The sequence below is a fragment of the Engraulis encrasicolus genome, chromosome 4, assembly GCF_034702125.1.
Source record: "Engraulis encrasicolus isolate BLACKSEA-1 chromosome 4, IST_EnEncr_1.0, whole genome shotgun sequence".
In the NCBI taxonomy this organism is placed as follows: Eukaryota; Metazoa; Chordata; class Actinopteri; order Clupeiformes; family Engraulidae; genus Engraulis; species Engraulis encrasicolus.
Genome location: NC_085860.1, coordinates 53,948,845 through 53,973,685, shown reverse-complemented (window position 1 = coordinate 53,973,685; position 24,841 = coordinate 53,948,845). Strand labels below are relative to the sequence as shown.

Below are 24,841 nucleotides of genomic sequence, written 5' to 3'. Positions count from 1 at the left end.
GTTTATATTACATGATAAAATCATGTTGAACCAACACTTTACTTTGATGGAGTGCAGTGGCACTGTAATCATGTTGTGTGGTTTATATTACATGCTAAAATCATGTTGAACCAACACTTAATTTTGATGGAACAGTGACATTTCAGTACTTTTATAATATTGTGTTATTTGAAGAAATCATGTTACAACACATTTCCAGGTAATACAAAGGCATTACCTGCTTGGCAAAAATGCATGCATAACTTAATGCTTAGTGATTTTTGGAAATAAGCTCATCTTACACATCCCCTTGAGTAAACTGACTGAGTTGTATCTTTTATCGCTTTAAACTAATTTTAGGACATTACCTCTGTGCATAAAGTAAAGGAATCAATTTTCAATAGTATTCAGTAACAAGACTGCATTTAGAAATATATGTACTGCAAATTTCCTTTTATTTAAACAAATGATTCATGACATCGGATATACCTTTAGTGCAGGTCAGACACATGAGTAGAACAGACTGAATTCACAGATCATAATCACAATCCATTTTACGCATTACATTAAATAGAGGCAACACATTCACAATTTGCTCTTTGAAATGAATCTGAAGACCGCAATATGCAGTGAAGTGTCTTGCATAACTACACACTACGCAAAATTTTCAGTGACAATTCGGGCAGATACTGTAACCTCTAGCACCATTATCATTTTCTGGGGTAACTTAAAAATACAGCATATCATTTCAGTCGCCCATTCACAAATTATATCTTTTCATGAATGTTTCCTTAGTAATAAACTAATATTTACTGATCTGATCAAAGTACAGTAAGTTTTGCCGCCAAAGAGGTCCATTACAACAAATCCAAAATGGTGAACAGCCACCTTCCCACCTTGTATGAATTGTAATATTCCCAGTCATTATGAATACTTGGAAATGGATAAAAACTGATGAGTGGCTAGCATCCATTCTGAAAATGTAAGAAAAGAAAAGAAAAGAAAAGCCCAAACAGTCACTAAAGCCAGAGCCACACAGTCAAGATCTCCAAGAAGCAGGCCAAGTTACTAGATGGTAAAGGTCACACTAAAGTAAAGTGTGTGTGAGGCCTCACTACAGACTTCTTTCAAACACAGATTTTTCTGGGCGAGATAATTCCAAAACAAAAAGCCTCACTACAGCCAGAGCCACAGGCAAGATCACAAAGAACTTCCAACACCTTCTCACACAATGTGAACGTCCATATTGTCCATCGTCATAGAGCTTTATCCCCATGGCCGTTTGCTGAGCTGCACCTGAGCTGCAGTGAAATCCTAGGTAAAAAAAAAAAAAGGGGGGGGGAGAGAGAGAGAGAGAGAGAGAGAGAGAGAGAGAGAGAGAGAGAGAGAGAGAAATGTTACTGGTCGACATAGGTCAAAGAAACGTTTCTCTAAAATAACCCTGTCCAGTTAGGATGAAACAGTGTGACAAAATTTACCTGCACTTCACAAGCATAGTCCGATATTTAAAACTCAGTTCTCCTAGTCAGACTAAGGCAATAATTTGAATATGTATATGCATGTAAACAAACTACCGGTAGGCCTGCGCACGCGCGTGTTTGTGTGTGTTGAGAAGGGCTGGGGATTGAAATGCCAAGTCATACCAGGTATAAATGCATTGATGAAAACTCACAAGTTCACCTCAAGGACAGGAAGTGGGGCACCTTTACTTACCACTGACTGCAGTTTTCTTGCGGTTTGCCCTCCCCTCTTCTGGAAGATTTTCACCAGGTCATCACAGTGAAGGTCCAGCTGGGAAAGAAACTTTAACTGCAGTGGCATAGTGGTAACGCGTCAACTCTGCATGGATCTGAAATGACAAAAAAAAAAGCCCAGAAGACAACATGTTAAAGGTGCAATATTTTGGTTTATTTCCAGAATTCATGCTGCCCATTCACAAATGTTACCTTTTTCATGAATACTTGCCACCACATTTTTCATGAATACTTGCCACCACCATATTCTAAGTATTCATTATGACTGGGAAAATTGCGCTTTTCATACATGAAAAGGGGGATCTGCGCCATTTTGAATTTCAGCTGCAAAACTTACTGTAGGCTAAACTAATAAATATTGGTTTGTAATTTAGTAAATATTCATGAAAAGATCAAATTTGGCAACATGCAGCACTATTTCAATGAGCAGCATAGTTGCAGTACCCATTCTGGCCACATCCTACACAGGAAACACTTAATATCATAATGTCATGGGTATCATACAATTCACAAGTCAGTACTTCCTACTGAGTAGAAACATTACCTCTCCAATATCCAACATTTCTGGCCAGCAGGACCTGAAGTCGGTGGCCATGGGCATGTCGCTGATGATCTCCTGCTGGTGCAACACAAATGTCTGTCAAACAACATGATCTTGATAAGCAAAACACATTCATTACTTAATCATTTTCCTATCAATGCAAAATGAGGTGTTCAGGTTGATAACATTCTTTGTTTCCACATGCCCCCAGCCCACCCCCCAGTCAGATGAAGGGAGAAATATGACATTAACATCACATTGTGACATTACCAAACTGCTGGTGGGCCTGCGTGCATGCGTGCGTGCGTGCGTGTTGAGAAGAGCTGGGGATCGAAATGCCAAGTCATACCAGGTATAAATGCATTGATGAAAACTAACAAGTTCACCTCAAGGACAGGAAGTGGGGCACCTTTACTTACCAATGACTGCAGTTTTCTTGCGGTTTGCTCTCCCCTCTTCTGGAAAATTTTCACCAGGTCATCGCAATGGCGGTCCAGCTGGGAAAGAAACTTTAACTGCAGTGGCAGTGGTGACGCGTCAACTCTGCATGGATCTGAAATGACAAAAAAAAAAAACAGAAGACAGTATGTTTAAGGTGCACTGTGTAATATTTTAGTAGTTTATTTCCAGTATTCATGCTGCCCATTCACAAATGTTACCTTTTTCATGAACTAACCACCACCACCACCATATTCTAAGTATTCATTATGACTGGGATAATTGCACTTTTCATACATGAAAAGGGGATCTGCTCTGTGGTCTGCCACTTTGAATTTCCCGATATAGACATTTTCAGCTGCAAAACGTACTGTACTTTGGCTAAACTAATAAATATTGGTTTATTATTTAGTAAATATTCATGAAAAGATCAAATTTGGCAAAATGCAGCACTATTTCAATTAGCAGCATAGTTGCAGTACCAATTCTGGCCACATTCTACACAGGAAACACTTAATCATAATGTCATGGGTATCATACAATACACAAGCCAGTACTTCCTACTGAGTAGAAACATTACCTCTCCAATATCCAACATTTCTGGCCAGCAGGACTTGAAGTCGGTGGCCATGGGCATGTCGCTGATGATCTCCTGCTGGTGGAACACAAATGTCTGTCAAAAAACATGATCTTGATAAGCAAAACATATTCATTACTTAATCATTTTCCTATCAATGCAAAATGGAGTGTTCAGGTTGACAACATTCTTTGTTTCCACATGCCCTCAGCCCACCGCCCAGTCAGATGAATTGAGAAATATGACATTAACATCACATTGTGACATTACCAAACTACCGGTAGGCTTAGGCACGCGTGTGTTGAGAAGGGCTGGGGATTGAAACGCCAAGTCATACCAGGTATAAATGCATTGAAGAAAACTAACAAGTTCACCTCAAGGACAGGAAGTGGGGCACCTTTACTTACCACTGACTGCAGTTTTCTTGCGGTGTGCCCTCCCCTCTTCTGGAAGATTTTCACCAGGTCATCGCAGTGGAGGTCCAGCTGGGAAAGAAACTTTAACTGCAGTGGCATAGTGGTAACGATGGATCTGAAATGACAAAAAAAGGCCCAGAAGACAGTATGTTAAGGAACACGTAGGTATCATACAATATACAAGCCAGTACTTCCTACTGAGTAAAAACATTACCTCTCCAATATCCAACATTTCTGGCCAGCAGGACTTGAAGTCGGTGGCCATGGGCATGTCGCTGATAATCTCCTGCTGGTGCAACAATGTCTGTCATAGAACATGATCTTGATAAGCAAAACATATTCATTACATAATTACAGTATTTTCCTATCAATGCAAAATGGAGTGTTCAGGTTGATAACATTCAGTGTTTTAACCCCCCCCCAACACACACACAGAAGTAGTACAGTTAAATAGTAAAGCAGGAGAGCCAGACTGCGTGGACCACTGCTGTCCCTTTAAGAGTCAAGAGGTTTTATGTTGTGGCAATCGCGTTCTACTAAGCAGTGACGGCAGTGCCACGAGACAGGATACAAGTACACGTTTAAAATAAGTTATATTGAAGCCTTTCATGTATGCCTGGCCCAATAAAACCTACTAAGACAACATGACTAATAACTGATTACGTGAATACTAGTGCTTACTTCCACCATTATGGAGAAATTATATGAGGGAGTAACTAAAACGGCAAGTTAGAGCTGATTACACGAAAGGGGGGTTGAACAGAAACTTAACAACTGCAGGAAGCCAGCGACTAAACAATAGGATAATATCAGAGAGGATTTATAGAGGAGAGGCCAAACTGGCAGCTTCTTCCGGGTGGTACTGTCCACGGGGCGGCGATGTTCAAGCAGAGGAGAGCCGTCAGAATGAATGGGGGTCCTATGAAGCTCCACAATAGACGCAACTGATGTGTCCGATATGGAAGGTCACCGGTTTTCATTTTATTTTTCCTAAAGGAAGTGTAAATTGCCCTTCCAAATGGCATTTGGTTTGATTTTTTAAAGTCATTGCATTTTTTTTTAAAACACGCATTTTGTGCATGAATAACGTGAAACTCAATTACCCAGAATGCTGCACGTGAGCTCTGTACCCGGGTGATTCTGGAAAACAAACATGGCGACAACTCGCTTTTACTACCTTAAAAATGTGTTAATCCGACGCTAGATTTCTTAACTGATGAAAATCGAAGGCAGAAATCAACATTGTAGTGTCTAAATATGAGGTCGATTGGTCTATTTGTGGCGTACATCACGATCGGCCGAGTTGTTGGCCTCACGTTTGTCAGTTAGCTTGTGGCTAGGCTACGTCTCGCCGACGTTAGCATCCGGTTTAGTTCCCCATTCACCAATTGGATGTCGTCATTTCCTTAGCTAGAAGCTAGTGAAGACTGACTCACAAATGTCGAAGCTGTAAGAAACTAGACGGATATAACTCCTAGGTTACTGTGTTTTAAATTTTAATGTTTAATTTGCAGTCAGAGACGACCGTAATATGTCCAGGTTTCAGTTGCTAGGGAGGACTTATTGTGGGCCATTAGCCCCAGCCCAATAGGGGAACCCCAATCTGCTCTGTCTGAACAGCGCCCCTAATGCAAATCCATTGAACTGCGGCCAAATTTTGTATAATGGGGCGAATAGCCTGTGGGACGGCTATAGGTAGAAAGGCTATGATAATATTACAAGCAATATGTTCTGGGGAAATCGCATAGCCTGCGAAGCGTGAAGGCACCATGTATCATTCCATCAGTGGTTTAAGTACAGTGCATTATTCAGTCATCTCTATCACCGTGATATCACGGAATGATACAGGGTGCCATAACGCCACGTACAAACATGTGCCCATTTCCCCGTAGATATTTACAGCTCCTACCTAAACCGTCTCTGTTAGAGGCACCATACTTTTGAGGTGCGCGTGCGTTACAATCATGGTTCTGCAGTTCAGACACATATTCACTTAGTTTGACCAGGAGTACATTATTTATAACGGTGGGTAAGATATGTTACCATGGTGGGAACCCCGTAGCTAGCCCAGTCGATAGCTAATGTAACCGTCTTCACCCACACGAGAAGACGCGAGCTTCGCAGTTCTACCAGCCTTTTCTACACGGGTTCACGTCACACAGAGCTCCTCGAGGGTTTCGAGCCGTTCACTCGATCCTCGGCATGCAACCAGAGGAACCAACACGACTGTTTATGAAGTAATACTTCTCTGTCACAAAATACTACTACCCTCTATTAAAGTACCGATGTATTTCACTCTGAAGATTGAGAAGGAAAAACTAGGTATTCCACTTCGGTATTGATTAACTTAGACCACCACTGATTGCTAAACTAACTGAAATAGTTTCGAAAATGTATTCACAGCCCTATCATCCACAAACATGGCAATTTCAATGTGGTGCGAATAACGACACGTTTATCACCAATGGAAGGATAATAAATATAAATAGTTGAATAAAAAACTTACTTTTGAATGGGGGTGGTGGACCTGCTACCAAGCAGCCAAGGGCGCGAAAGTCAAAAATGTCCGTTGATGTTGGTCTTCTTCGCATGGTCTCGTGTGAATGTCATTCATGGTTGCATTCATAACACTCTACTGCCACCAGCTTGTCAGGAGTAGCCTATTAGTAACGTTTTACATATCAAAATCATGTTCCAGTAACCTGATATAAATATGCACAACTCAAATACAAATGACACATTTCAATCCAACATGATTTAAATGTGTTTAGTGACGGTATATGAAAAAAACATGTTAGATCAATGTCCTTCTTTTGGGCATATCCAAAGACCGCCTTGGATAGTTTTTTTCAGTGTACAATTGTTCAGCGGTAGTAAAGCCGATTTAGACCAGTTAATAGTGTAGCCTGATATGCCAGAGAAAGAATTAAATATTGATAATACATGAGGAGTGGATTTAGTTACATCTCCCAAATACAATAAAATATCGTCACAATAAAGCGAGATAAAATGGTCCGTTCCATGTACAGTAATAGGAGTGTGTGATGATTGACGCACCTTCTGTGCCAAGGGTTCAAGTGATAACACAAACAAAAGGGGAGAAAGAACGCAACCTTGCCTAGAGCTACGGCTGACTGGAAATAAAGGCGAACAGATGTTACCCGTCATCACCATAGCAGAAGGAGACGCATAGAGCGTTTTTACCATATTAATGTAATTGGCACCAAAACCCATATGACGAAGGACAGCCCATAAATAATGCCATTCTAAAACGTCGAATGCTTTCATTGCGTCCAATGATAACACAGCATAAGGAGATTGGGCCCTGGCAGATTGCTCCAGTATATGCAATAGTCTGCGGACGTTGTCGGCGGATAAGCGCGATTTTACGAAACCGGTTTGGTCGGGATGTATAAGTTTGTTCATAAGTGGCTCCAATCTTGATGCGAGTATTTTGGCAAACAATTTAATGTCTGTGTTAAGAAGAGATATTGGACGGTAGTTGGCACAATCATTGGGATCTTTTCCCTTTTTATGCAGTAATGTAATCGTGGCGGTGTTCACATCCCTTGAAAAGGATCCACTAGAAATGGCGTGGTTTATCATTTTTAACAGTAAAGGGCCAAGTTGAGACCAAAACTTGATGTAAAATTCAGGTGGGATCCCATCAAAACCAGGCGATTTACCTTTGTTGAGACAGCGTAAAGCTGACTCTAGTTCAGATAGAGTGATTGGTGCATCGAGAGAAGATGCCTCCTGAGGTAACATTTTTTTTATATGTAGGTCTTTGACAAATGCATCAAATTTGATAGGATCATGGGGAACCTCTGAACGGTATAGATTGGAATAAAATGTACGAAATGTCTGATTAATCACTTTTGGGTCTGATACTAAAGTTCCGTCCAGTGTCTTTATAGATGGTATGTGCGCAAAGCTTTCGCAGGAGCGCAGGCTTAAAGGGACAGTTTGGTCAATTTCAACATGCAGTTGTATTGCTCACGCTACCCTTGACTTGTCAGTACCTGGTGATGCCACATTTTTCGGCTCAACCCTTTCCGAGATATGAGCAATTCTAATGGGGGCAGCGTTTGTTTACATTTTTAAAAAATGAAGCATACACTCTAAAAAGAGCTGGGTTATTACTTTGACTAAACCCCTGGGTCAATTGCTTTTCTATAAAAAATGGGTTAAATATAACCCATATTGGGTTATTTTTCTGACCCATTACCTGGGTTATTGGCCAAACCCACATCACCACCCAGGCCCTGGGTCATTTCAACCCTGTAATCTAAGTTATCTTGTCAACGATATTTGAATTTTGAATTTTACCGGTCGCCATTGCCAAAACGGCTACCGGGCTACCAACGTCCAGAAGAGAGGACATCGGATGGCTTCTGAAAGCATTGTTTCGGTAAGTGTGCGCCTTTTATGTAAACTTGCCATGTATTGCTTTTCGCGGTGTAAATGTGCGTCAGCCGTGAGTTCCTGTTTGTGGAAAGCAAAGGCACATTTCATAGAAAGTTACACATTTCGAGTAATAGGAGGAAACTGTATTAGTCTTTTAAGGGGAGCAAATGAATAAGCACTTAGTCATAACTGCAGCGGTTTGCTGTCCTGTGGTGGATTTGGGAATATAGATGCTTGCTTTAATGAATTTTACAAATGTAGGCTACATTTCATTGGAAAGTTACATGTTCCTCCAGCCTTCGTCCAGGTTCTGTCAACGGTGGTTAGTTAGCTACGGTAAGTCATAATGTTAGCCCTTCTGGGATTCATTTGGTTGCTATTTCGCTTAATAGCTCATAACGGATGGTTGGCTGTCAGATTGGGCGGATACTTTTAGGTAGATTGGGCTAAGTGTGTCCACTACACCAGCGATACCTAATGCAGGACGCTAAACTAACACAAATCTGACAAATTATATCTAGCCGCTACCAGAGATTTTTTTTAGGAAGGGCCGCTACTTCACCTGCTCAACCCAACCTAGAATGCAATAACGACAGCATTTTCGTTTGGGGGGCAAGCTGGCATCTGAAGACTGTCAGTGTCTTCGGTTACCACAAGTGTCATGATAGTTCTACATCAGGGAAGTCGATGAACTTTCTTCTTTTTTTGTATCACCTAGAACTAGTTTTGTGGGTGCAACTAAGTGCTTGACTTCGCCTGCGATATTCTGAGCTCACTGCGAGTCCGAACTCTGATAAAGGCAGAGGAAGAGGAATATTACCGGCATGTTAGGTGTGGTAAGTCGCATCATGTGCTTGGTCAGCTTGCTTGCGCAAGAAAATGTTGTCGCGACAATGGTTTATTGTTTGTGTCAACTGACGTTTCTTATCTCGGCTCGTATGTGCTATGTGCTTTGCTTGTTTGGTTAGCGTCGTAGCTTGTGTACTACATAACTGTTTGATTACCGTATGCGGATGAAGCTGGCTGCGTGGAAAACTGTTTACATTCACCTGTCGTTGTGTTCCAAAATCCTAAGGCTTTAATGTGGAGGGTTATAGTTAGCCAATTTCTCTCTTTCACGAGCAGGGATTTGTTGCTTTGTTGACGCTACAGGGAAGTTTCCTGGTTTAAAGAAAGTTGTGGCTAGAGCTCTATAGGCAATAAGGCAACAGCTACTTCAACAAGCTATGCATGATAGCTGATATCAGCCGCAAATCGTGCGTGTGTAGTTGTCCCAGAGACCGTTTAGTTCTAGTGTGTAGTATGTGCAGTATTTCCGATGACTGGTTGGTTTATATTTTTGTTAATGTAAATGAAATATGTAAAGTTGTTGTGTGCACTACAGTAGTGAGACAAAAGCCTTTCATATATTTAGGTTGCCTGTATGTTTTGAAGGTGTGTCTGCAAAGCTCTGTAACGTTTTGTCTTTTTTTTTTTTAAATCTCTTATGCTCTGGATAAGATGGACGTCTTTCCTCTGACCTGTTACCAAGACAGCTGGATGTGTAAGAAGCTGGAACTAAGTCACTGAAGAAGTAAACCGATGAAAACCGATTTGGATTGTCTGAGATATGTAAGTGACTGAGTTCAGGACAAATGTGTATGTCAATTGTATTGTAGGCCTATTACTTTAACAACAAAATCACAATAACTGCTTATTTTTTGGCTGTAGGACACAAGTAAAAGGAGAAGAATGCTGCTCAGCTGGGTTGGCGAAGCTCTTGGATATCATCAGCACATGTATGAAGTAAGTTTTTTAAATGAATGCACAACAGCAGGCGTTAATGCGCGTGCACACACACACGCACACACACACACACACACACACACACAATGAGAGCTGGCCTGATATTGTTCTTTGATTCTGTGAATGTGTATGGAATGCCTACAGTACTGTCTGGTGTCACTTCAGACAATTTTGCAACGGTTTACTGTATGTTCTGTCTATTTGTCTGCCAAACTCTCAAACTTGTTGTCTTTCTTTTTGTCTTCCTCTTTGTGCACTGGTAGGCACAGTCATTCCGGTAGGCACGGAGTCGTTCCTCGATGGACGTGATGACCTGGCACCAAAACCGCTTAATGTGTATGAAGCTGTGTCTGCATCGAGGGAAGAACCCAGCACTGAAATGTGAGTGTATGATCCAATAATTGTAAACATGGGTGCCAGTTGTACTATATTTCACAGTAAAATCCCAATTACTATTACTCATAGTTATTCATTCTTTTTCTGCTGTAGGACACAAATGAAAGAGGACTTCTGCTCTGCTGGGTCTGCGACACTACTTATCCTAGGAATCCTCAAACATCAGGATGTAGGAAGTAAGATCTTTTTATGTCATGCATAACAGCCCATGCACGCACACACACAAACACACACACACACACACACACACACACACACATACAAAACATGCACGTGCACACTCCACTCTACACCAAACACAGATAAACACACAACTTTAAAGGAAAATCCCTACTAGTTTCAACATCTAATTATATTGTTCTCACTACCACTGGCTTGTCAGGACCCAATAGCCTCTTTTTTCCAGCCCTGTCCGTCATCTCATTCTAATGAGTGCATGATCTGTTTACATATAAAACAGACATAGCGTGTAGCACCCAAAATGCACATGCAGTCAAGTCAAAAATAACATATATATAATTTCCCTAAACCATATTTATGATGACTGAGATGGAAGAGCCATGTCTTAATCATTAACACTTTTCTTTTGTTTTGCTTTTTCAAGACTTATGGTGAGATGCCAAGAGCCGCCATGAGGGATATGCAACCTGCAGCTTCACCATGCTTTTGGGAGATCATGTACTACGTGAACCTTGAGTATCTACAAGCCAGCTACTTTAAGTTCTTGAAAGGGTAGTGATGTCATTCAAGCCAGATCACGAGACAAGGTCCTGTACAAACTGTCAATCTAAATGTTGCGACATCCCTGTCAGTTCTTTTGGACTGAATACATGCTGTGTTTGAAATATATTATTCGGATAACTCCCCATCAGGGAATACCTTGTCTGTTAATAACGGATGGACATGCCATTGACATGCCGTGCACACTTTGATGTTTTTTATTTTAATGTTTTCTATGTTTTCCAATGTTCTTTTTTTATTTATGTTCTGTTATATGCTGGTTATGTAAGTACTGTATGGAATGTAGTGACTGTAGAGACCAAGACAAATTTCAACCTGGGGACAAAAAGTTCACACCACTCTGTTAGCGCAGTTATGGATGCACTGTAAATTTTGTAATTAACCAAAAGTACGGTGAGAAGCCTGTTTGTGCAGATGGACCTGCTGGCGGGCCTGTTTACTAAAAGCTAAAAAGCAACATATTATCTGTGCAAAAGCACATGGGCTCTTCGAAAAGGGGTTAAACATTTTAATGTGCTGTTTTACAGTGTGCTATACAAAAGGTAAGGTGAAACTAATTTTTTGAAATTCTATAATTGTACAGTGTCACTGAAATCAAATGGTGCATTGGTAAAACTGAACCATTTCCTTTAATCCCGTTTAGCAGAGCCTATGTTTGAACTATACTGTCACCAAAATTGGACCAAGTCTTAACCTGTTACTTAAGGCTCTTGGTAATGTCATAGCCATGTTGTTATGATGTAGTTGAGTCTTTTCAGTCATGAGTGATCAGTCTTGCTGATAACCCGTCTTTGCAAAGAGGCTACAAAGATGCATGTAAATTCAATTAAGGTTTTATTGCTCCAATGCTATCATGTGTTAATGCTACACTGCTGTGATTTGCATCTTTATAGTATACTTTTATGAAATGCATTGTTAATTATCTTCATTGTTCAGCAATAAAGAAAAAGATCTGAAATATTATGCATTCTTGTATTTTTTTTTTTTTTTAAATTGATCTTAATTAATGCATTGGTCAACAATTCTGGTATATTTCACCCTAATGTAATAATGTTAAGTCATAATTGTTTTTTGTAAATCCTCTTGCAATTTAAATACCCAATATTGGGTTAAAGTATGAACCCAACAAAGAAGTCAATATAACCCAACAATGTGGTAGCAGGTCTGACCCATTTAATGGGTTCTTTTAACACACAAATTGGGTCAGAATGACCCATTTAGTTGGTTTAGGGGAATGACCCAATGTGAGGGTTAAAATATTTTAACCCAGCCAAAGGGTAGGCCCAATACTGAACCAGGGCCTGGGTCAGATAATAACCCAATTTGGGTTGTTTTTGACCCAGGCTTTTTAAGAGTGTAGGCCAACTCCAAATATTTTCCCAAAAGGTACTGCTGTTTGCTAATTGTCTGCTGATGTTTTATAACCTTTTGGATGTTTTTGGGAATAAATAAAAATGTTTTCTTGAAATGTAAACAAAGAGCTGCCCCCATTACAATGACCAGGATCTCGGAAACGGCTGAAGAAGAAGAAAAAAAAATCTCAGGCACTGACAAGTCCAGGGTAGTGTGAGCATTACAACTGCATGTTGAAATTGACCAAACTGTCCCTTTAAGGCTAGTGCCCGGCTGGGTCGAGCTCCTTCAAAATAAAGGTTTTTTACGTGTGCGATAAATGAGAAAATCAGCCCGTTGTCGATACAGCGAGTCAAGCTCGTCTCTAACCCTTTTATGTTGTGTTATTAAATCTGCAGAAGCGGTATTGTGCATAGCATCTTCCAATTGTTTCAGATTGCTTTCCAATTCAGAGAGTCTGCGGTAACGGGTCCTGTTTAGATGAGAGGAGAACGATATGCAGTTGCTCCGTATGTATCCCTTCACTGAGTCCCATAATATCCGGACATCTTCCACAGAGTGCTCGTTAAACGATAGAAAATCTGTCAGACCGACTTCAAGCTGTTTCACAAAGTTTTCATCATGCAATAAGGAGGTATTAAAACGCCAGCGTGGGGCACGGTCCCGAGATGTCGAAATGTTACCTCGACAGATAACCGCTTTATGATCTGAGAATGCCAAGGGGAGCATATCAGTACTTACGCCTTCAAGGAAATTGCTAGATATAAAGATGAAATCGATCCTAGAGAACGACTGGTGTCTCGCGGAATAAAAGGAGAAGTCGCGCTTATTCTTAGTGCGCCATATGTCTATTAACGCAAAATCGTGAGCCCATTTCCTTAATGCACCTGACGCTAACTTCTGGTCACTGCCCTCTGTAGTAGCCGTTCTATCTAAAGAGTGGTCCCAGACTGCATTAAAATCTGCACCGACTATCAATCGGTATTCAGATAAGTCATGCATTATATCAGACAAGCGTGCGTAAAAGTCAGTATCAAAAGTATTAGGCGCATAAACAGATAAAAAGGCTATTTTCTTGTGTTCTATGATGGTCTTCATAAATGTGATTCTGCCTTCCACGTCGTTACCAACATCTACATTTGTAAATTGAAAATTTCTACGGACAATGATTAATACGCCTTTAGTTTTGTTAAGAGCAGAGGCACTTGCTTTAACACAATAAAAGTTGTTTTGCAATTTGTGGACATCCCCTACAAGCAGGTGGGATTCGCTGACCATGGCTACATCTACCTTCTCTCTCTTCAACGTATCCAAGAAACTCGTGCGCTTGTAAGGCAAATTAAGTCCGCGGGCATTAAGAGAAAGCACAGTGAGTTTAGTCATTCATATAATTTGTTGAGAAAAAGAGATGTGAGCTGTACATAGAATAGAAGGGTAAGAAAAGACCAGAAGAGCAAGACCTGTGATTCCCAAACCATGCATCCCAAAACACACGCGCTCGCGCACACAAACCAGACACGCGCACACAAGCCACACACACACACACACACACACACACACACACACACACACACACACACACACACACACACACACACACACACACACACACTTGGCAGTAAGCGGAATACCCCCCCCCCCCCCCCCCCACACACACACACACACACACACACACACACACACACACACACACACACACACACACACACACACACTTGGCAGTAAGCGGAATACCCCCCCCTCCCTCCCCATACACACACACACACACAGCACAAAACAAACGACAATAACAAATAAGGAAGAAAAACATACAGTACATGGGTGCTGCACCCATGTTTCCCCTACCCACCCAACTAATAGAGGGCAAGTCCGCTGCAAATACCCCAACAAGGAGAAAAAGAAAATGTCCAAGTTAGACCTTTTCGGGACCATGAGTGCATTTCCATTAAGGACAAAAAATGACGTAGGGGAGGTAAACATAAATAAGAGAGAAAAAGAAAACATATCGGTACATAACCTCCCATAAGCATATTCAGTCAGTTTGTTGCATCTCTGTTCCAAATGTCCGGGCTGAGATTCAAAGAAATTAGGAATGATGTAGGCCCATACACCAAAGTAATCAGGTTGCCATATTTCCATGACCATTAATTGACAAAATAAACAAGTCTAAATAAGTTGCCAGCATTACCAAAATAAAGGAAGGTAAGACAGGGCTATATTAGGTCCATGAGGTCTCAGTTATATCATAGTCCACAGCCAATAAGGAAGCGCAAACAGTCTGATGTATCCAGAAGAAAACAAAAAGTATTATTCAAAAAAATAAGCCGCTGTTCTTCAATCTTAGATGATCACGCCGCAGGGGGGCAAGAAAAAAAAGAGAAAAAGCCAACACCAGTGGCATAATATGCAGTCTCAGATGCCAACGTAGCAAAAAAGGGAAGACATCAACAGATTAGCCCCAGCAAAAAAATAAGGCCAAGAAGAATATAGGCCTAATGGAAAAAAGTGTCACTTGTCATTTGCCACTTACCCCCTCCCACAGCGCAATGATCAGCGCGGATATGTTACTTTGTTTTCAGATCAGGATATTTCTGTTTCAATGTATCTTTCGCCATCTCCACGTTCTCAAACTTTAGAGGTTCTTCATCAATCCAAACCAGAAGAATGCCAGGGTCGCGGACCCTGGTCTTGATGTTTCTCTCGTGAAGTTGCTCCCGCAATGGCCAGTATTGATCCCGAAGTTTCCTCCGACGTATCGAGATATCCTCCGAAATCCGTAATGTCACATCAGGGAAGTCATCGTGTTCCATTTTGTTGGTTTTCACTGCCCTCAGAATGGCATCCCTCTTTGACAGATGATGTAGTTTAAATATCACTGTGCGGGGCCTAGTATTCTTCTCACCAAGTGAACCAATTCTGTGGGCAATTTCGATGTCTTGCTCCTGAAGTGGAATGCCAAGTAGAGAGGACAGGGTCTTCGCCAGGTATGTCTCCATTCTGTGGCCTGCTTCACTCTTCTCCGGTAGATTTAGTAAACGGAGCGCCAGTAATTGGGAATAACTCACAGCCGAGAGAGTGTGGGTAGTCGCACAACTTTACTGAAGGAATGAACTCGCGGGAGAATACACACAGGAAGAGCGCCTGGGCGCGCATGCGCCAAAGTACAACAATAATACCAGGCAGTAGACTGGCGTGACCACCTTTCTTCCCCACACCCACCCCCCCCAAACAGGGAAAACATAGTAGAGCAATCTAGCAATACACAGATATCATCAGAACGCATAAGCAACAATGTGGAACACATAAATGCAGTGATAAACACACAATAGGACATTATGCAAAAAAGGATACGTGAGGAGTCCATCATTAGTCCAACACATAGTCACTGAGATGGGATGGCTGGCGACGCAGCCTGGTGCCACGCCGGGGTGGGGAGTTCGCGCCGTCAGGGGTAGTGCAGGAGGACTCCGGGTCCTCTGGCGGGTCGCCTGGCACGGCAGCGGCAGGTACCGATGCGATCTCCAGGGGAATGGCAGGTGTCGGGGGAGGTACCACCTGGGGAACCTTCAGGAGTGGAGGGCAGTCCTCCTCAGAAGCGTCGTCATCCCCAGAGGGACGGTTGATGTCCAGGGTGGAGACTGGGACCTTGTAGCAGTCCGTCAACTTGACCCGATAGGTAAAGTTCCTGAGTTGCGAGCCTGCAAACTTGCGCAGGCCACACCAGAGACCTTCGACAGACACGACCAGGTATCTGTCACGGCTGCATGTCTTGTTCCGGTCAGTGTGGAGGTAGACAAGGTCACCCACCTCAAGCAACGAGGGGGATAGAGTCTTACCCCGAGGGGCCTTGGACTTCTCGCTGTGAGCATGGTTCCTCACCCTTTCTTCATGCTGTGTACGTATGAGTTCTTCATCCGCGAGGGGCAGCTGGGTGGAGGTGAACTGGTCTCTCTGAGTCCACATCTCCCGGGCAGACAGGCCACGGGATCGCAGTCTGGAATTGAGGCAGGCAGTCGCCACTGCCAGGAGCCTCGGCGATATGGGACCGCCTCGAGGCTGCTGTCGCAGCAATTCCTCACCTAACTCTTGTACGGCCTTTTCTGCGACAGGGTTCTTGTTCAAGTTCTTCGCCCGCCCCAGCTCCAGTGAGATTCTATGCTGGGCGAGTAGTGGGTCAGAAGCCAGGGCCTTGAAAGCAGGGGCCGGGTCGGTCCGTATGACAGCGAATGGACCGTCGAGGGGCCGTAGTTCTATGCAAAGCCTGATGAGTCCATCTCGCAGGGTCTGGCTACCCTCGTCGTCCACCAGCATCGAGACAGTGTAAGATGTCACACACTCTCGTACCACCAGCACCAGTTGCCGTGTACGTTTCATGACATCAGCAGCAAAGGCGGCACCTACTGTAGCTGGGGGCGCAGATGACGACTGTTCGTTGACGACTTGGGGTGTATGACGGAGGGCCACACACGGATGACAGCCATCTGTGGCCCGGTGCACGGCTTTATCAAGGTCAAGGGCAAAGAAGTACCTGTCAAATGTTTTTCTTAGCTGGTTGGCGGTGGGGTGGCTGAGCTGTAAGTGCAATGCAGTCACAAGGCCATCCAGGACCTGTCTGGGAACAATGATGCACTCCCGGCACGGAGAGAGGGGTTCTTCACGTTTTACGATTAGTAGGCCGTCCCCAGCTATCGATGCCACGCTGAGGTACCTTTTGACATCCCTGACGTCCGTCATTTTCTTAGATGGTCGGGTCCCCTGGGTAAGATGGGCATGGGTACGGCGTAAATCAGGGCATTCGGACTGGAGGGATCGCCACGCCGTTCTGCTTGTGAACGGCAGTCTCGCACGACCTGCCAGAATGTCATCAGTGGACAGCAGTCTGACGACTGAATCCTGGGTGCGCTGCACAAAGGTGCACACCTGGCATGCCATGTCCGTACAGTCAGGAGGGTTACGGCTAGCGAAGTCGGACGGAAGGATCGCTGCGCCAGCTACATGCCGTATTGACACTTGGAATCTGCACGCCGTGGAGAGGAACGTAGAGACACGGGGACTAGCAGAAAACTCGCCCCTGCATAGTTTTTCGTAGGCCTGAACGCACGGCTTGCTGTCTGTGAGGAGGCATGCCTTAGTTGTCGACTGAATAATGTAGGGGCCATAATGTTTGACGGCTGCAGCGATAGCGAGAGCCTCCACCTCACAGGGCAGCCATGTTAGCTGGTGGGCACGTAACTTGGCACTAAAGAAACCAGCCAGAGCAAGCTTGTCGTTGCGCATCACATATAGTGTGGCAGCAATGCCAGGTCTCCTGACAGCACCATCAGTGACGATCCACAGTTGGTCATCCGGGCGGGGTAGGATGACCGAACGACTGGAGGAGAGGCACTCTTTCACTCTATTAAAGGCACAGTGCAACTCTTCAGTCCACGCAATGTTGTCTTGCGAAGTCTTCCCTGCTATGGCGTCGTCCAAGGGGGCAAGGAGGGCAGAGCAATGTTTGATGACGCGGGCCATTACCTTGACTGCTCCAATGAACGATCTCATACCTCCCACTGATTTTGGCGGCTCACATGCAGCCAGGGTAGACACGCGGTGGGGGCTAGGCCTAAGTGTGCCCTGGGTCCACACCCACCCAAGGACGGTAGTGGAGTGTGGGTTGATGACCGTCTTAGATGCGGAGAGGCGCAGGTTGCATCGACTCAGAGCATGTAGGACACGGGTCCAGTTGTCGAACAGCTCCTCAGGTGAGTTGCCCCCGCAATACAGGTCATCGGCAAGCTTTGCCACGACGCCCGCCTGTAGCAGATCACCCAACACGCGGCACATTAGTTCCTCGAGTGCAGTCTCTGAACCGGGCATGCCCATAGCCGAACGTGCATAGACGCGAACTCCGCGAAAGGGGGTGACCACGCCACAATACTTCATGGAGTCGCGTGACAGTGGTATTTGGTAGAATGCGTTCGTCAAGTCTGTGGCTATGAGGTGTCTCCATTGGGCAACTTGGCGTAGGGTGCTGTCGACATCGGGCATGAGGGATGGTTGGGGCTTTGAGTAGCGGCCGACATCAGCGAAGGCGGTCACTAGGCGATAACCACCACTCTGCTTTCTGATGAGGAAGGAGGGGTTGAGATATTCCACGGAAACACCTACATCCTCAGGGCGATGGAATACACCCAGGTGCTCTAGCTCGTCAAATTTCTGTTGTAACTCAGTGAGTTTGTCCCTGCCGTACAAGGGTAAGCGACCTTTGCGTTGTGGTGGCTCGACTGGGCCCATATTCACCTTGGCCTCGAATGGGCCCTCAGCGCCGTTGTAGCCAGAGATAGCAGGGTTGAATACCTCGTCATATTGGTCCAGCAAGGAGTGAAACCTATCCTTGAAGCCAGGAGGGAGTAGGTTGTCTGGGTCTACTTGGACGCCCTTGGAATGCTGAACAGTTGCAGGTCGGACTGGGAGGTGTCGGGCCATTGGCACGGTGGTGTGAGTGTCAGGTGCGGGGCTCGGGACAGTGACTGTGGAGAGGGGGTCCACTTGGCAGAAATGTTGGTGGCGCTTCAGGACATGCGGCTCACCTGACAAGTTTGGGATCCGGATCCTTCCTGCGACGCTGGATACCACTGCAGGGCGGGGCCAGTTGTGTGTGGTCTCGCATTTGGCCGTGTGAGTGTCCAGGCGGGGCTCCATGGCGTAGGCTGTGTCCGCTGGAGCGTCAGGTGGGAGGGGAATTTCAAGAAATTCACCTGGCCATATGGTGGTCGACACGGGAGGGGCACGCAATGTGATGGTGCGGCGAACCGCGTTCTCTGTGAGAGCCGTGTTCGCGGAGCCGTAGGGGAACACAGCGCCATTAGCTAGGGTAATCAGTCTCTTGGCAGGGCGCACTGAAATGTCATTTGAGGACATGAAGGGAGTGCCTGCGAGTATGTCCACATCCAAATTTTCCACAACTAGGCCGTCGAAGTGGAACTTATTGGCACCCCGGTTGAATGTGAGGCGGGTCTCGCCCACCACCTTCATGGGAGAGGAACCATCGGCTTGGTGGGCAGACTGGGAGCTGGGGGTCATGTGAGCTCCAAGGCGGTGCGCAGCAGACAGTCTGATCATGTTGCAGGTGGCGCCGGTGTCGAGGATAATGCGTGCATGGTGGTGTTTGTGGAAGGTATCGATATATGGTGATTGTCTGACCTGGACGGCACGGGCAGTATGGGACTGAGTTGGCTCAGGGCATATAGGAGGAAGTGGCTCGTCATCAGAGCACTCCTGGTATGTGACTGGGTCCATGGGGTCTTCATCGAGTACAGAGACAATCTGTCTGGCTTTGAGCATGAATTTTCTGTCTTGTTCGGGTAGGTATTTGCATGAGCTGAGAAAGTGTGCATTATTTTGGCGGCCTGCTTGGGTGCACAGGGGGCATGACTTTTCACGCGGGCTTGGCCGCGTTGGCATTTTAGGGGCAGCAAAGGGGAACTGACGGGGTACTGTGCCACTGTATGTGCGGTTAGAGGCAGCTGCACGCATAATTTTGGCATCGTCGGCTGCACGGATTTCAGAGAGTAGGGAATCAAGTGCTTGGGAAATCTCTGGTTTGATAGATGCCAATGTGCGAGTGCGCAGCTCAGTGCCATATCTTTGCTTGACAAGTTTTGGTAGATCAGCATGAATTAAACGCAGCCAAGTCATGACTACAAAATTTTCAAGGGAAGGGGACAGCTCTTCATCTTCAGCTAGGGCAACGCCATGATGGGTTAAGCCAGCTGCTTTAAGGAGGCTATCCTCTGTGAAGGCCATAAGTCGCTGGTATAAATCTTCAGCACGTTCATCAGCTTCTAAATGAATATCCACAAAGTCAATGAGCTGAGCCCCTGTGGTTTGGAAGCCGTAATGTAAACGAATGGCTTGCCATATGCTCTCAATGGACGTGGAATTTTTGACAATGGTGTTACGGGAGATCACAGGGCAATAATTAGCAACTTGACCTAGCATGAGTTCTAACTGGCGGACTTTATGTTGAGCAGTCCGCCTGCGAGCTGCAGGAATTGCCTCACCATCGTCCTGAAATCCTCTGAGAGGGGTATCACGGCTCTTCTTACCCCATGCTGTGCCATCGATGAGGAAAGGAGCGAACACCGGATCCAGTGAGAGTGTGTATAGAAGGTTTTGTTTCCAGTTTTCGAATGAGTTCAGAGTCTCGTGCTTGGTCAGGCACCACTGTTTCGGTGCGCGGTTGATATTAGCCATCACGTAAGTGTACTCAAACTACCTTCTCGGCCGTTGACACGTTCGTCGGAGTCGGAGAAACTGAAGCTGAAAGGCTGGGTTCGGTAACTTTGCGCTGCCACCACGCCAGTAATTGGGAATAACTCACAGCCGAGAGAGTGTGGGTAGTCGGCACAACTTTACTGAAGGAATGAACTCGCGGGAGAATACACACAGGAAGAGCGCCAGGGCGTGCATGCGCCGAAGTACAACAATAATACCAGGCAGTAGACTGGCGGAGATTTCTTCTCCTCGATCGGTTTTCAAGATTGTCAATGGCGGTCATGGCTTCTTCTAGTTTATCGCTGAGGTCCTTGATTTTACGCTCTTGGTCAGCAGTTAGATTAGATTGTTCGAACAGTTTGGCCTCTGTAGAGTCGAGCCGCGCACCAATCGAGTTAACCGAGTCATATAGTTTGTCCAGTTTTTTTGAAACAGCGTCAAGTTTATCCATTTTGCTGGTGAGCGTAGCATTTGATGCCACCAGCGTCTCGAGCGTTGCTTGGAGTTTTTCCATCTCAGGTCTGGAACGGGTCTTGGGCGACATACACGTGCAGGTGGAATTGTTTGAACAGCAGCAGCCTAGTCACAGTCTTGCGTAAAAAGTTCCGAATAAAGGAGGATGTTCCGAAATCACATGCCTAATTTAGCAAGGCACTTTATCCATTGCATAGTGATGATTTCGAAATTAAATTGTATAAAGTTTTTCTCCGAGGGGCCGGACCTGCGCGTCTCACTCACTGCCGTCCGTCCGCGTCTTTCTCCAAAGTTATGGAGCGATTCATTCGTTGTGTGTTTTGTTTTTCTTCTCATCTGCTTCTTGATATTTTTGGACGAACACTTACACTGTAATGGCACGAGTAGGCCGGGTGCGACTTGAGCGACTCCAGCGACGGAAGTAATTCACTTTGTCCCTGAGTCCCTGGCGAGAGAGGGGACAAACGCAATGGGGAGACTCAGAGCCGTGGGAACTTGTCTGTGACAGGGGGTGCAGGCATTTTTTTGGACGTGGGTTTTGGGGGTCCTCCCCCAAGAAAATGTGTGTTTCTCAGATGCAATTTCCTGCATTTTTTTAAAATTAGTGTCCGAATGATGGACGTCTGGCCACCCTATGGCGGCTGAAAATGGTCAGAAAAGTTATCTTGCTTGTAACCCCCTGCACACGGCTATGGGGCGACTTGAGCGACAGTTTTTAGTTGGACTCCACTGAATATGATTATGCAAATGAGTTATGATGCGGTTCAGCGACAGCCGCCACAGCATATACATGTTTTTCAGGATGTTGAGATTTTAGCTGTTTTATTAAATATGTGGGTATGTTAGAGCTGAATGAACACATTACAATGCAAGGGGAGGCTCTTGGCTTTTAAATGTAACTCATTTCATGTTTGTATGTGCTTCGGAGGCTGAGATATTTAGGATTTAATAGGAAGAGGGCACCATTTCCCAAAAAGGGCTTAGGACAAAATGGGCTAAAAGGCCTGCTGCGCTGCCTTTCTTGCCATACCTGACTGTTAGTGTGAGTTGATTAAAGATTTTAAAAGTCATCAAGTCTACCCCTCTCTCTCTCTCTGTTCTGTGCCCTGCAGCACCTATGCTCCGGTGAAGCAGTTTCTGCGCGTGGACAAAGACAAGGTAGGCTACAGTACGTTGCTGCTCGCTCTCTTATCTCCTCATCTGTGCTGCGCTGATGTTGTTCGCAGCTCATATTTACAGTTTATCGTGTTATCTGTGACAGCTGGGGAGCAGAGCAACAAAATATCTGCAGTTATTATATGTCTGTGTGTGTGTGTGTGTGTGTGTGTGTGTGTGTGTGTGTGTGTGTGTGTGTGTGTGTGTGTGTGTGTGTGTGTGTGTGTGTGTGTGTGTGTGTGTGTGTGTGTGTGTGTGTGTGTGTGTGTGCGTGCCAAAAGACAGATCAGGTGCAACGCAATGTCCAATCTAAATTCAGTTGTGATGAAATGTGTAGCTGCTACATTTTGGCTTTGTAGGAGAGAATGCTTATCTATGGTTTGCATTATTATTATTATTATTATTATTATTATTATTATTATTATATTATACAAGTAGAATACTTTATCAGCAGCATCAATAATGTCAATAATAATAATAATGCAATTTTAGAAATATATAAGTGCATGCATTGCAGAATTATTGTGCAAACACTAGTAAAAGTAAATAAATATGTATGTATATGCATGTACAGTATGTATGCCATGTAACTAAGTTAACACAGGAAACCTGGTGAGAATGTAACCTCTTTGGCTTTGGAGTTAAAGGGCAACTCCTGCCGATTTCAATGTGCTGTTGTATTGCTCACGCTACCCTTGACTTGTCAGTACCTGGTGATGCCACATTTTTTGGCTAAGCCCTTTCCGAGATATGAGCTATTCTAATGGGGGCATTTTAAAAAATTTAACATAGGCCTACTCCAAATATTTTCCCAAAAGGTAATGCTGTTTGCTAGTTGTCTGCTGATGTTGTAAAATCTTTCGGATGTTTTTGGAAAATAAATAAAAATGTTTTTTTGAAATGTAAACAAAGCGCTGCCCCCATTACAATGACCAAGATGTCGGAAAAGGCTGAAGAAGGAAAAAAGACAAACCTTAGGTACTGACAAGTCCAGGGTAGTGTAAGCATTACAACTGCATGTTGAAATTGACTGAACTGGTCCTTTAAACGTAACAAACTCATTCATCTGTTTCCTGCCCCGCCCCTGCCCCGGTGCTGCAGGTCCAGATCTTCAACCCGGCGTTCTTCAAGTACATCCACGACCGCTGGACTCGGCACCACGGCCGATACCCATCCACTGGCATGCTGGTGCTCTTCTTCGCTCTACACGTGTGCGATGAGGTGAGTGCAGGGATGGTACCAGCTTTTAGTATGACGTATACTATGGCTTAATTTATATATTTATTATTGTTGGTTCTCAATGTTAACTGACAATTGGCAGGAGGTATTAAAAGGCCTGGCTCCCATTGGCTTTCTTGCAATACCTGGCTGTTAGTGTATTACTCATCAATGGGAGGCGGGGGGCATGTTCCTGTGTGTGCAGGTGAATATATCTGGCTTCGGTTTGGCCTCAGATGGTTCAACCGAAATGTGAAAACAGAGTTTGTAGCATCACTTCACCGGTGCTGCTGAATTTACAGTATTTGGCTTCGATTAAAGCCAAATGCACTTTAGAGTAGATAGAGTATCATTTATTGATCCCAGGGGGAAATTGAGTTTTCAAGTAGCATACATACACTACATAAATACAGAAGACATTACACATATACAGTACTGTATGTGTTCGCAACATGTACCGCATGACTTGCTTTGCCTCACCTGTCCAGCTGACTAGGTGTATATACTGGAGCTTTAGTTCAACCCAGATGTACTGTTCAGCATATGAGTTTGTAACAGATAAGGTACTGTATTTTCAGCATCAGTTAAACGGAGGTTCACTGTACTGTGCTTTATAAAAGTGAGCTTTAACAGGTGTGTCCTGCTCTGCTTTTCGCCTCTCCTGTCGCAGGTGAATGTGTTCGGCTTCGGCGCCGACAGCCGGGGGAACTGGCACCACTACTGGGAGCAGAACCGCTACTCCGGAGAGTTCCGGAAGACGGGGGTCCACGACGCCGACTTCGAGGCCCAGATCATCGACTCCCTGGCCAAGGCCGGCAAGATCACCGTCTTCCCCGGGAAATGAGGAGTGCCACACGGGGACGAGAGGAGAGAGAGGCCACGAGGGGGCGTGGAGGACACGAGGGCCAGATGGAGTAAAGGATTATGCACATCCCAGGAAAAGGTGCAGGACAAAGGCCAACTGTAGTTTTCAAAGTGAGAAGTCCGCACACTTAAAATCCTTTTTCTTGTCTTTTATTCTTTTATTAAAGACAAGAAAAGGGATTTTAAGTGTGCAGACTTCTCACTTCGTAAACTATGGTGTGGACACGAGGGCCAGTGGAGTACGCAGCACAGAGGGCTTTCACAGCACAGCGGAGCCACCGCCCCCCTAAAATCAGGCACCAGTGAAAAACGAACCCTACGCTTGAGTCATCAGAATCCCATGCTCTGATTGGTTGTACAGTAGAGACATCGGAAATGCCTCATCGGAGGATGAACTGACATGAAACATGTCTTTGAAGACAGACAGGTCATGTTTATTCAAGTACAGTAGTTTAGCCATAAGCAATTGAACTTCTTCTTTGAG

At 44.7% G+C, this 24,841-nt stretch overlaps 1 protein-coding gene and 1 long non-coding RNA gene across 2 annotated transcripts in view; both read left to right on the top strand.

Annotated features, from left to right (window-relative positions):
• Positions 1-24,474, top strand: part of LOC134448129 (CMP-N-acetylneuraminate-beta-galactosamide-alpha-2,3-sialyltransferase 2-like) — a gene marked incomplete at its 5' end in the record, with an annotated part of 28,744 nt that extends 4,270 nt beyond the window's left edge. Inside the window, 3 exons of the mRNA XM_063197888.1 lie at positions 22,233-22,278; positions 23,377-23,496; positions 24,164-24,474. Of these exons, the coding sequence (XP_063053958.1) occupies positions 22,233-22,278; positions 23,377-23,496; positions 24,164-24,337 (340 nt within the window). The remainder of the gene's footprint in view (positions 1-22,232; positions 22,279-23,376; positions 23,497-24,163) is intronic.
• LOC134447966 (uncharacterized) lies at positions 10,000-11,702 on the top strand. Its single transcript, XR_010034649.1, has 3 exons — positions 10,000-10,278; positions 10,387-10,469; positions 10,898-11,702. It is a non-coding gene; the product is annotated as an uncharacterized LOC134447966 (long non-coding RNA).
• Positions 24,475-24,841: the final 367 nt, after the last annotated feature.